This window comes from Schistocerca serialis, chromosome 8 (genome assembly GCF_023864345.2).
Source record: "Schistocerca serialis cubense isolate TAMUIC-IGC-003099 chromosome 8, iqSchSeri2.2, whole genome shotgun sequence".
Taxonomy (NCBI): Eukaryota; Metazoa; Arthropoda; class Insecta; order Orthoptera; family Acrididae; genus Schistocerca; species Schistocerca serialis.
The window spans coordinates 258,747,238-258,759,882 of NC_064645.1; the positions used below are offsets into that span (position 1 = coordinate 258,747,238).

Genomic DNA, 12,645 nt, shown 5'->3' on the forward strand with positions numbered 1-12,645 from the left:
ACGGCTTCCATACAAGAGTACCTCACACGATAACTAAGAACAGGCACGAAAGGGCGACGTAAAAGATGATGCGCACTAGTTTTGAAAGCAGTCGTGAGTTAACGGCCTGTGAAGCATGTTTATTAATGATTGAAAAATTGTGGGAAAAATTAGATGATCGACTGAAAAGGCCTACACGGCTCCTTCAGATGGCGACTTCTATTCACTATTGTGTGGGAATGGTTAGGGTGGAAGGTATTTCAAACTTAAAGTGATCAGTCCGGTCGCTATGATAAAATTTTCCATGGTTTCCCTAAATCACTTGGGGATTAAAGTTATGATTACTTCTGTTGTGACCATACGAAACTACTTTCGTCCGGCCATAACTGTGGGTTTTTTAAATTGCTCTGGGAGAAGTTTCATCAAAGTAGAACACATGTAATATTAGTTCACTTTATTACATAAATGAATAAAGTTTTACTTAACTTTGACGCACTGCTTTGCCACAGGAGTACTGGATAATTTACAACAGTCATTGACTATGGAAGCATCACTTGATGCACTAAGTAACAGACATTTACAGGAGTAAAAATTCATTTGAAACTTTAACAAATCGTTGGTCGTACACTATGACGTTGACTCCTTCAGAGGTGGTCACGAACTTGACTGAGCTCTTGCATGCTGGAGACTATACTGACCTCAACGTGAGGGCGCTGCTACGCTGAGAGGGAGGGCTTGTACTCTGGAGTGTCTTCCACTGGTTGTTGCGGATTGCTTTGGCGTGCCACCGCTATCTCTGGACGATACAATTATTTCTGTACGACCAAAGCTGATTGCTTTTCTCGTGCTTTCCAAAGTAAGCAAATAGTCTGTTTTCATAATTCAGATTAATCTCTTCATTTGAATAATTTTCTCACAATATAATCGGAATTTTATATTAGAACTGTCCAAATATTTATACTTCCTCTTTCTGGTTTTGTTCCTTACCTAGGGTGTTTTAATAGCCTTGTTGAATTACCTGTAGAGTCGTACGGCTATGGACTGAGGTGCAGGTTCGGAAAGATATTTGACGATAAAAGAATTAATGCTTAAATAAATTTTACACGGCATTGCTAGTATCGAAGCCGCAAGTATGACGGCCCATTATGAAATCTGAAATCCTTACCATCGGCATATTTGTAGTTCACAAATCTAATTACCAGCAGATGGTAGCTTGAAAGGTGTCTTCCTGCAGAAGCAAGGCGGTTGTTCTTCTGAGTTTTCTGAGGATTTTGTACTGATTTTTAGTCTTGTGCTGTAACGCTTTGAGTTAGAGCTCAGTCTGACACCACAAAAAGGCAAGTTGCTCCAGGGGCTATTGTTAGTATACGGAAAATCATTATCGTTAAACTCTGACCAAACTTGTTGAAGCATTTACTCTGCCGAAGCATCACAGTATGGATACTCTCATAAAAAGTGAGTACCAACAGCAACAGTGTGCAGCAACACCGTGAGTGTGAATGCCCTGACATCAAAATGGTTCGTCAGCGCTCTCGAGACATTGAAGTCAGTGGGCGTCTGGTTGATCTATACCAAGAGTGCACGTGAACTGACGTACTGCTCTATCACGTCCCCCAACAAAGCTAGATGCATCTCCTTCCGAATGCCTTGTTCAAAAGCGATGCAGGCACTTTCCCAGACAGTGGTATTTTGTTTGGTTGCTACGTAGGTTTAAGAACTTTACAAATGGTTCAGTATTTGCAGATTGAAGCGTAGGGTACAAGTTTAGAAAAATCCATATGATGTATCGAACCAATGATTTGAATGTTTCATTGATTGCTAAGCTGCTACACTTAAGATAAAACAACTGTCGTAGAAAAAAATACTGATATGTGCCTTCTTTGGCAGAACTGAAAGCATAAGCCACATATTTTAATTAGTAATGCGTCATTTGATACCCTTGATTACCTAACCTCTATATCATTGTCTTTTACCACGTTTTTGTCCGCCCCGCTAGCTGAGTGGTCAGCGTGACACTGTCAATCCTAAGGGCCCGGGTTCGATTCCCGGCTGGGTCGGAGATTTCGGCTCAGGGACTGGGTGTTGTGTTGTCCTTATCACCATCATTTCATCCCCATCGACATGCAAGTCGCCCAAGTGGCGTCAAATCGAAAGACTTGCACCAGGCGAACGGTCTACCCGACGGGAGGCCCTAGCCACACGACATTTCCATTTATACCACGTTTTTAATGTTTTGTTTTGGACTAGACCCTAGAGGAAAGGAGCCGAGGAATGTTATAGTTGACATGTCAGAACTGTATACATCATACCGAATTATGTGGTAGTAGAGAGTTGAAACACACAAATCGTTATGACAAAAACAATTGAGATACGTATTAAATGATAAAACAATAGAGTTCAAAGAGAAATTGAGGCGATTATAAGTCGTAGGTGCAAGAAGAAAGTCAGTAATTCAGTTTTTCATCACGGATTTGTGTAAGAGTCGTGTGCTTGTAAAACCAGAAACTACTCGAGTTATCAATCAGTCCTAGAATGTTGACAGTTTTATTACTACTCGAATTTGTCCAAATCACGCACAAGTAAAACAGTTGATTTATGAGATCATATTTTCATTTTTTGTGGCTTCCTAATAAGTCTTTATTCTTGCTCTTTTCTGTTCTTTCTTCTGTCCATGTCGCTGTTAGGTGTTTTCTTCCGGAAGCCCTTAAAATTTGTACTTTTACCCTGATTTCATGTCTGTTTTCCTAATTCCTGTACATCTTTAACTTCCACATACCGTGAAATTTGTGTTATTGGATGTTTGTCACTGGTGTTAAATATTTTTCTGTCATCCTCTTGTTATCCATTCTAAGTGACCATAAAAAACTGAATGTAACAGGTATGAGAAAGCGGAACATTACATTTTATTACACCTCCTTGTTTCTCAATTTCCAAATTGCATTTTCATATTTGGTACACAATTTATTTCGAATTCTTCTTTCTTTCATCTCCAAATTATCAAATAGTTTGACAGTAATATTGACTGTAAAAACTTTGTACGTCAAAAATTGTCGTTCATGCATTTTTAATCACTAAATTTTTTGCGTTATTCCATTGGAAGTCATTTCTCATGCTTGTTTGTTTTTCTTTTTCTAGCTTTCAGAGCATCCAGGTTTCACTAGCTTAATGTGCAGCAGTCCGAACACGAATTTTAACAACACTCTTACTTATTTTGAGGTTAGTGTCTAGAAACAAATGCTGACGAAAGCATTTGAAGATTTTTCATGTTTTGTGTGCTAATGGTATTTTGAGTTCCTTAACATTAAAATTTTTCAGTAACAATCTTTTTAGTAGTTTTGCAAATGTGGATTTTGATGGAGTAAATTGTTGTTTTGCGTGCAGACCAAATATTTATTTGCTGACCATATGTAAAAGTGATGTTCTACTTTAGGAGGACAGTAGGTGGAAAATGTTTCAATCAGGTGTTATAAAAAGAGGAATTATATGTAAATGTGAAGTGAGTGGAGATTCATAACTGTTGCGCTATCAGTATTTATATATCGAATCTCTTACGTTCAGAATTTCCGAACAGTCAGGTCGTCATTGGAATCTACAGAGGCTTCTAAGACAGCAGCCTAGAAATATCTACATAGGCGAGGGTTACTGAAACGCAGCGCCATCCTAGGTAATGAAAATGGTTCACCTCTCCTCATGCGCAAGTTATGAAGTGGTAGCAGCCACAAGTGCACGATTAAGATTCGGTGTAAGAAGAAATTGTGCTTCTTCCTTCGAACTATATACTGGTTATGAGGGCTAGGAGAAAATTTCTAGACCTCAAGGTGAGGTTATTTTTTATGTTATAAAATGGCCTTATGTTTAGCCTCAGTCCCCTAAAAACTAAGCTTGCGAAGGTTTATAAATTAGTTAACTACTACTGCAAAATCTAATTATTAGATCCAGAATTTTTCCTGCCCAAAATTTCTTGATGTGGACAGTGTGGCTCCTCTAGCCATTCGAAATTCAAATCCCTCATACCTTTGCCGTTGTAAATTTTATTTCCGGGCGATAGATGTTCTGTTTTGCAGCTTAGACGTCTCAAGTGTTTCCACAGGAAGTGGTCTAGTAGATTTGCGTAATAACAAGCAGTTATTGTTCAGACTTTACAAAGTAATCAGTAATAAAAACCCTTTTTGAATCTCAGTTAACCGTGGCACCAAATCTTTGCGGACAAATGAAATTGATTTAGACTTTTTTTTTTCCTGCTTGGTTACAACTTATAACTACTTACCGCTGCATTGTTTCAGAGCGCAAATGATGGACACAAATTATTCACAGTGCTAAGTCGGGAAACAGAACCATTTGTTTAAATGCAATTTAAGTGTTGTCCCATTAGTGTGTGGGCCGAATTCAACAAATGAGCTGCGTACCGGGCAAGAAACAGATATACTTCAAATCGCCAGTCCTCCAGCATCATATTGTGTATTTGGACGCAGTTTTCGTCTGTAGATGGTGTATTACGTGGTCTTTCACAGGGGTCGTTGTACAACGATGTACAGCCACGCTTGAATTCAGCTTCTGTTATCGAAGCCAGGGGCAGCTGAGACTTCAGCTACCGAGCCGTGCCTTGACACTAGTGCCATAGTGCTCAGCGTCACTGCACATTTTCCCCCACCGCCACGCTAATCGCATTGCAAAGGATTTGATTTTATTTCACATTTATCAACAACATATATCGCAAACAAAACAGATTTTCAGCATTATTCAGTTATTTTTGGCGCACTGAAGACGTAATTTTCAACATGTACAAACTGTGGCATGCAGACAGACGCAGACCATTTGACAGATTTTCGCACTCGAATTGCCATGTAATCTTGACGTATTTTGTTTCATAATCGTAAAAGGGCTCTTATACAGGACTGCTTTGAACAAAAACGAGTCTCGAAAAACAGCTCGGAACAGGTATAAGATTAGCGAAAAGTTATTCTTATATTCTTTCAAGGCCACAATGAGTTCTTCAAACCTCGCATTTTCTTTAAGGACGGTGAGGGTAGTAACTGGACTGTTGGTCAGAATTTGTCCCTTCTATAACGCGATCTTCTTTTTAAATGCATCTCCATCTTGCAGTACCTTATTTCTCACCTTGCAGTACCTTATTTCTCACCGAGTGACGTGGCGCAGTGGTTAGCACAGTGGACTCCCATTCGGGTAGAGGACGTTCAAACCCGTGTCCGGCCATCATGATTTAGGTTTTCTGTGATTTCCCTAAAATCGCTGCAGGCAAATGGTGGGATGGTTCCTTTGAAATGGCACAGCCGAATTCCTTTCCCATACCTATGGGACCGATGGACTCACTGTTTGGTCTCCTCCCCCAAATCAATCAACCAACCATCCTTACTTCTCACCTTGCAGTACCTTACTGTGGGCAGTGTGCAGTCAATCTACTTAAAATACGAGTTCTGGAATGCATTCCGAATGTTCTAATTTTATTTCCTGTACAGCTTTTACCTTTATAAATTCAGCAATAGCGTATTTTAAGTCGAAAAATTGTTCAAAGCATGCCCATTGGCTTAACCAACGTACTTTGCAGTGATGTACAAAGTCTTCATACTTTCCGTTAAGTACCTTGAAAAACTGTTGCAACTGGACAGTGGAATATTGCGTGCGACTTTAGAAATTTTACGTTTCATACCACCAATTTCTTCATGTGCTGCATGCCTGCAGATTTAGCACGAAGAGCTTCTCGACTTATAGAACGATGACTTCGCGCCTGTCGATCGTTCTAATTTTTTTGCTTTTGCACTGTCAACAGTCGAAATTCTTTCTGCATGATATTGTAATCTCGTTTCATAGCAAATTTGCAGAACCCCTCGCTTATGCGACTGGATAATAGATAATGAGAATTCATTCCTCTGTTGTTATTCTCATTCATTTTTAAAGGCTTCTGACGGCAGACAGACTGACTCATTTTATGCAAACGCCCACTGGACATCCGAACAAATAGGGAAGAGCAAACAGTGATGAAACCACGATTTTGCCGAACTGAGGGAGTTGTGTCGACTGAAAAATGCCACACCGCAGTACTAAACGGAACGTCGCTCTGCGCCGAGTCCGTCGGGAAGGAACGGTCAACGTCTAGGACAGGCCGAACCGTGGGCCACACGCGGCACTTAACACTCGGCCTGCGTGAAGTTTGACACGCCATGGCCGGCCCTGATCTTAATAATTTTAAATAAAATAGCCTCCTTGCACGTCTTCATCAACGTTCATTGAATTACCATTAGCGATAAGTCAAACAAAAATAAAGATTTTTTTTTTAGAGGACACCCCACTCCAGTTTATCCATTTTAACGAAATTTAGACGGCTACATAAAAAGGTCGTACAAATACTAAGCTCCAAATCAAAGTAACAGTTTTGCTGAAATTAGACTAACAAACCAAAAACATAAATTTATCATGTCATTTCCATCTCGAGTGAGAATGATTGACTAGTGTCAAGGTTGAATACACATTGCTCAGAATAACTGTAAGACTTCAATTAACTGAAGTACACAGGGAGACATATTTTTTTTGCGAAACATAACAGGGCAAAGTGAAGTGCTGGGATGTATCGTTCGACGAATGTTGAAAAGTAGCTTCCGTATTGGTATTTTTGTTGTTGGAATCGTTGACTGGCAGCGGCTGAAATGGAAAATATTAATATCTTTTCCTTTCTCTTGTTATAAAAAGTAAGCCTGTGTTTTCACTGAATCCCTTTCGCTTTATTTCGCAGTATCATTGAAGGTCATTAACAATTAGATATCACATATAGATTAGGTATCTAAAGATTAACAGTAGGGTAACTATATTAGCGCTCATCTCTCTTCAAAACACGGACATCGTATTTGATCAAATACAGCTGTGAAAGCAATAAATTCATTTAAAGCTGCCTGACACGTTAAAATCGTGACGGGACCTGGCACTTTGTTAAAATTCATGATGCAACCTTCAGCTGTTCTTATTTTGTGCAAAACGAAAGACAGCCAAAGATTTCACCATGAATTTTAACAATTAATTGGCGGCTGAATATCCGCACCTGCAAAAAACATGTCTTTCAATTTCTCTGACAAGTTCTCTACCGACTGAACATCCAAGCACGAATCAAGACCCATCTTCACAGCTTTACTTCCGCCGGTAACTCAACACGTACATTCCAACTTCACAGAAGTTCTCCTGCGAAACTTGTGCAAGTGAAAAAGGAAGAGGGGAGACAGGAGCACCCAGAGAGATAGTGGTATGAAGATGGACAGAGATAGGGAGACGGTGGACCGCATTTGGGGAAAGGGGGGGGGGGGTGATGTGAGCAATATATGTGCCATACGTGTATGGGGGGAACCCACAGATACAACGCTAGTGTGTGGTGGTGTGTGGTGGTGTGTGGTGGTGGTGGTGGTGTGTGTGTGTGTGTGTGTGTGTGTGTGTGTGTGTGTGTGTGTGTGTGTGTGTGTTTTATTTTCTATCACATTAATTATAAAATACAGCCTCTTGAAATAATCTTCGTGTTTAAAATATTAGACACGTTAGCACATCCAATCGTGTCTGTCGGCACTGATCTAGGATTCCGTTTTGGCGCGGTTGCAGTTTGATACTCCCCTTCCCTCAAGATTGTCACCCACATTTTTAACAGATGATGATGATGATGATGATGATGATGATGATGATGATGATATATGATTCCTTCCCACCCAGACCCGCCGGTATTTGCATTGAAAACTTAGTTACAAGCCTTAGTAGTGTATCTGTAAATTTTGAGTGTCCGAATTTTTTGACAATGTATAAAACCGTTTCAACATTTAGACGTAAGCATAGACAGCAAGATATTCATGTCTTACGTGCGCTGCTTCGATAGTTCTGGCATTATTGCAAAACTCTAGCACGCGCTCAGTGACGACCACATCTTGTCGCCCGTATTGTTAAGTCCACCAATCGGAGACTGTTTACCCGTATGTACCATTGCTAATTACGTTGATTACTGCGAATTAAACAAATTTCATTCTTACAGCTTCTGCTGATATCCTTAACGTTTCCGCTCATAATATCGACTAGTTGTTTATTTAACTTTTTACCGAGTGAAACGCTGCATTGTTTAGCTCACTGGCCACGCTTTCGGGAAGACAACGGATATTCCTCATCCTACTATCTAGATTTAAATTTTAACCGATCGATGAGGGGAAAATATCAGGGTGATTCATTTGAATAGGACCGGTCGATTACCTTCCCCATCCTTCCCACTATCCGAGCCTCCGATAATGATCTCGGCATCGCCGGGATGTTAAACATTTTTCCTTTTGTTAAAAAATTTTAATGTGGATATTCTTCTATGTACATATATAATCGTAATAACATTCTACAGTAGGTCGACACATTAACGAAAATACAATACGTAGCATTCTTCCGTTTTTTGTTAACCATTATTCGCCATGGAATAGTAGTGTTAATGAAAGGTAGATTGAAAAGTACATGCAGCCTGAACTGGTGCAGCTACCACAAGCGTGTACTTGAATTTTTCTGTGACGTAGAGGTGGAACTGATTTCCTGTTCTTCTCGGTGTTTCGTAAGCGCTAGCAGCAACATGTTGACGACTAGGTGGTAATATTTTTATTTTATTGGCAGTTAATCCAGTGATACTGTATGCTGATTGAGTGAAAACTTAACAGCATCTTAAATGGATTTATTCCATCGAGCCAGCTTTTCTACCTCTATATCCGTCTATATACAGTATTTGATATGAAAAATTCGTGATCACTGTTGGAGAAAATTGAACCACTATCTTCTTTCTCAAATTTATTATACATTCTGCATTTCACTACTTCGTTGGTCGTCTCGTTATAACGTAATACGTTCTTTCTAGAACTAAACTCGTATTAAAGTGTGTCGCTAGTTACAACGCCCTTAAGCTTTTTCAGTTCACGTTATCATTAGGTTATGTGCAGGAAGATAGTGATTAATGTAAGCTGTAATAAAATTTTAGTGGTGAGAGCTATTACACTAATAATTACAAATTCTCGTATCGAAGTCTTAGGACATGCAGGTAATTCTGGGTAAATAATGAACTTTGAACACTAAATCATATATGGTTTTATCGTTATTTATACAAATGGATCCCAGCAGGGGAAAGCTCTCGGTTGTTCTGTGGTTTTCCGTGATAGGGTTCTTAAAATGTCTTCCAGAACAATTTACAAATTATGATGCGGAGTTATATGGCATTCTAGGGTTCACAGACATCACCGTACGAGTTTTCTTGTCTGTTCCGACTCTCTTAGTGCACTGGAAGCGCTTCACTAAATGTATCCGGTAGACCCGCTGATTCAGCTCATCCGTGACTCCTTCAGCGGCTCTAACGCCGTGGCAAGGAGGTGATCTTTCGCTGGGTACCTGGCCACGTTGGGATATAGGGTAACGACTTGGCTGTTAAATCTGCCAAGGAAGCATGTTGGGATGGTGATGTCCATCAGTGTCCCATCCCGTTGCGCGCCATTCGGACTTCCTGTCAACCTCGCCGCTGCAAGGAGGTTTTGCTTACCAGACTGCGCATCGGGCAAAGCCCTTTCACACATGGCTTCCTCCTCCGGCGGGAGGATCCATCTTTCGGTGAAGTTTGTGGCGTGCCGCTTTCAGTTCAGCATATTGCGGCTACATGTGTCCTGTATACTGATAATAGGGCATTCCTTGGTCTCGCTGGAGATCTGCCCACCGTCCTCGCAGATACCGATACCAGTATTAACAGAGCGGTGAAATTTTGTGAACTATCAGGCCTCATCCCTAGACTGGTGGGGAAGGGCGGCAGACTTCAGTACGGTATAAACTGCTCTGCGTGTGGGGCAGCCTTCGTCCCCACCCATGAGATTTCATGTTGACATTTCGTCAGGGCGCTGATGACAGTGATTTCGAGTGCCCCCTCAACCCAATTCATCATCATCATCACATATGGTAACTATTTACCGTTTCGATGCCACAGGAACAAACGTTTAAAGCAATATACCAATCGTACTGGTTCAAAGGGTAATCGGAATTTGTCGGTAATTAATTAAATTTGAATATGTTTGAAGTAGTAAATCCTGATAATTCCTGCTGCTGCTGCTATAGTGAAGCGGTGCGCATACCGTACGTAGGTGCACAAAGGATGTATAGTGGAAATCCTGATAATTATTACCACGATGATTATTCCGCGTCATCTGTAGTACCAGGTAACGAAGTCATCCTTTGACTCAACAGACGCAAGGGAGTGGAAAACGTTGTCTTTGTCTTGTTTGTTCCTATAGTAATTGGTACCCACCCAGCACCTTCTACACGTCCTGAAACATAGCACGGAAAATTTAGGAGTACTGGGTTGTGGGTTCATTTTACATTTATAATTGCAGTTAACGAAGTATATTTAGCGTATCGTGTAAGCAAGCATAACCCAACACTTTTCCATCTGCTGGGCCAGGCTTTATTAGGTTGTACAATGCGGAGCGTGAGTGCGTGACGTGATGCGATGCCAGACCACTTCCACTGTTCCTTTATTCTTTTTTATTTATATGGTTCTGTTGCGTGTCGTTGGTGACTCCGCCCATCGTGAATTGTTCCTTTACTTTCCTTCCAGCGTGCGCACTTCCTGCGTCAAGCAGCTTCTGATCTTGAAAGGTAAAGCTATACGCTACTCTAAGACTGGTTTTAACATCACATTACTTTGCTAGGTGTCAGTCTTGGTAGTATGGTGTTACTTACCGATGTTTAACGTAAATCATAAATTTACACTGCACGATTTATTGAATGAGAGTTCTTACAGTGAATAATTCTTAAACAGCTTTTTGAACTGATGAATATTTTACGAGAACATGGTGAATATTGCCTATTATGTAGGTGGAAAACGCACTTCATGACAGTCTCATTTTATTTCAGTGCAGTTTGCCCAATGTTGTTGCAGTGAGTAGAAAGCATCTCCCAAGTGCTGTTCTGGGAGGTCTGCAAAACACCAATCAACAACTGCCGTACCTCTTTGTTGTTGTGGAAGTTAGGAGTTGAAGTTCATTGTTCAATGCCCTCAGTGTTGATAGCGCCAAAGCACCTGCCCATAAGACTAGAAACTTTCTCACGATAGAATCGAATGGCATAATATCATCGTGGTGCCGGTGTTGTGTTAACTGTATCTGTTGAGTGAACGGCGGAATCTATGTTAAGCTGTTATTTATTTATTTATTTTTTTAATCGGGCCCTCAATCACTTATTTCTCAATTTCACAATTAGAGTAGATTTCAGAATAAAATTCAATCTTCAGTTGAGAAATTTTTCACTTTACAGGTTTCAACAAATTAGTTTGTCATGTGTAGAAAGGTATAAAATTTGAGGTATTATAAATCATTAGGACTTGGCCATACTTGTACGTAAAGTGTAAGAAGTTTGTTACAACGGCTTATTAAATTCTGGCTTAGCATACAGCAATATCTTCTTCTCAGAAGCATAACGCATGATATGTCGGAAACTGTACGTATTCTATGTGTGAATTATAAACACGGATTGAAAACTTATAGTGGGTGAATCACATTTATGTGGATAGTACAACAGTCTGTTATGCTAGCAGCAAGAACATTTATAAAAGCATATAACCAGCATAACTAAGATACATATGTAAAATAAATGAAAAACATGTCACATAGTTACACGTCAGCTATTGCCGACATTAATATCTAAAAGAATAATACACTGATCAGCCAGAACATTATATCAGCCAGAACATTATATCAGCCAGAACATTATATCAGCCAGAACATTATATCAGCCAGAACATTATATCAGCCAGAACATTATATCAGCCAGAACATTATATCAGCCAGAACATTATGACTACCTACCTAATAGCCGGTATGTTCACTTTCTGCACGTATAGCAGCGGCGACGCATCGTGGCATGGAAGCGGTGAGTCCTTGGTAGGTCGCTGGAGGGAATTGGCACCATATCTGCACACATAAGTCAAATAATTCTCATAAATTCCGGGGAGAGAGCGATACGCTCTGACGCTACGTTCAGTCAGATCCCAGATGTGTTCGATCGGGTTCAGATCTGGAGAGTTGGGGGGGGGGGGGGGGGCAGCAGCACATCAACTAGGACTCGCCACTGTGTTCCTCGAACCACTCCAGGCCTTATGACACGACGCATTATCTCACTGAGGCCGGCCGGAGTGGCCGTGCGGTTCTACAAAAGTATGGGAAGCCGTCACGAAGATTTCTGATACACAGTCGTTTATCAATAGCAGCAGGCTGAAACAGGGCCATCTCCAAACAATACCTGGAAACATCCTTCAGATGACGACAGAGCTTTTTGCAAAGAGTACTGCTAACGCCAGGCAGGATCCGGCGTTTCGACAACCCCACGATGTCTGGACATCGTACCACCTTGGTTTGGCTACATTTTGAAGAGACCACAGCACTCCTCGAAGGCCGGACAAGTCGCAGTTTCCGAAATTGTCTTGCCGAGCCTCTGGGCCATAACAATCTACCCTCGGTCAAATTCAGGTAGATCGCGCGGCTTCTCCATTCTACACACGGACAGCACGCTCACTGACACCACATGCACCGTGGGTGCCTGACGAGCAGTCATTCCTCGCCAGGGGACACTATCACCTGGATGTGTTTATGTTGATACTTCTGGCTGATCAGGGTAAATGTCAAA

General features: G+C 40.9%; 1 protein-coding gene across 2 annotated transcripts in view; it reads left to right on the forward strand.

The window, feature by feature from the left end:
- Positions 1 to 12,645, forward strand: part of LOC126416196 (glycerol-3-phosphate acyltransferase 3) — a 209,247-nt gene that overhangs the window by 88,188 nt on the left and 108,414 nt on the right. The window contains exon 2 of one of the 2 annotated variants that reach the window (XM_050083786.1): positions 3,115 to 3,195. The exons of the other annotated variant lie outside the window; for it this stretch is intronic. Within the exon in view, the coding sequence (XP_049939743.1) occupies positions 3,115 to 3,195 (81 nt within the window). The remainder of the gene's footprint in view (positions 1 to 3,114; positions 3,196 to 12,645) is intronic. 2 annotated transcript variants of the gene reach the window in all.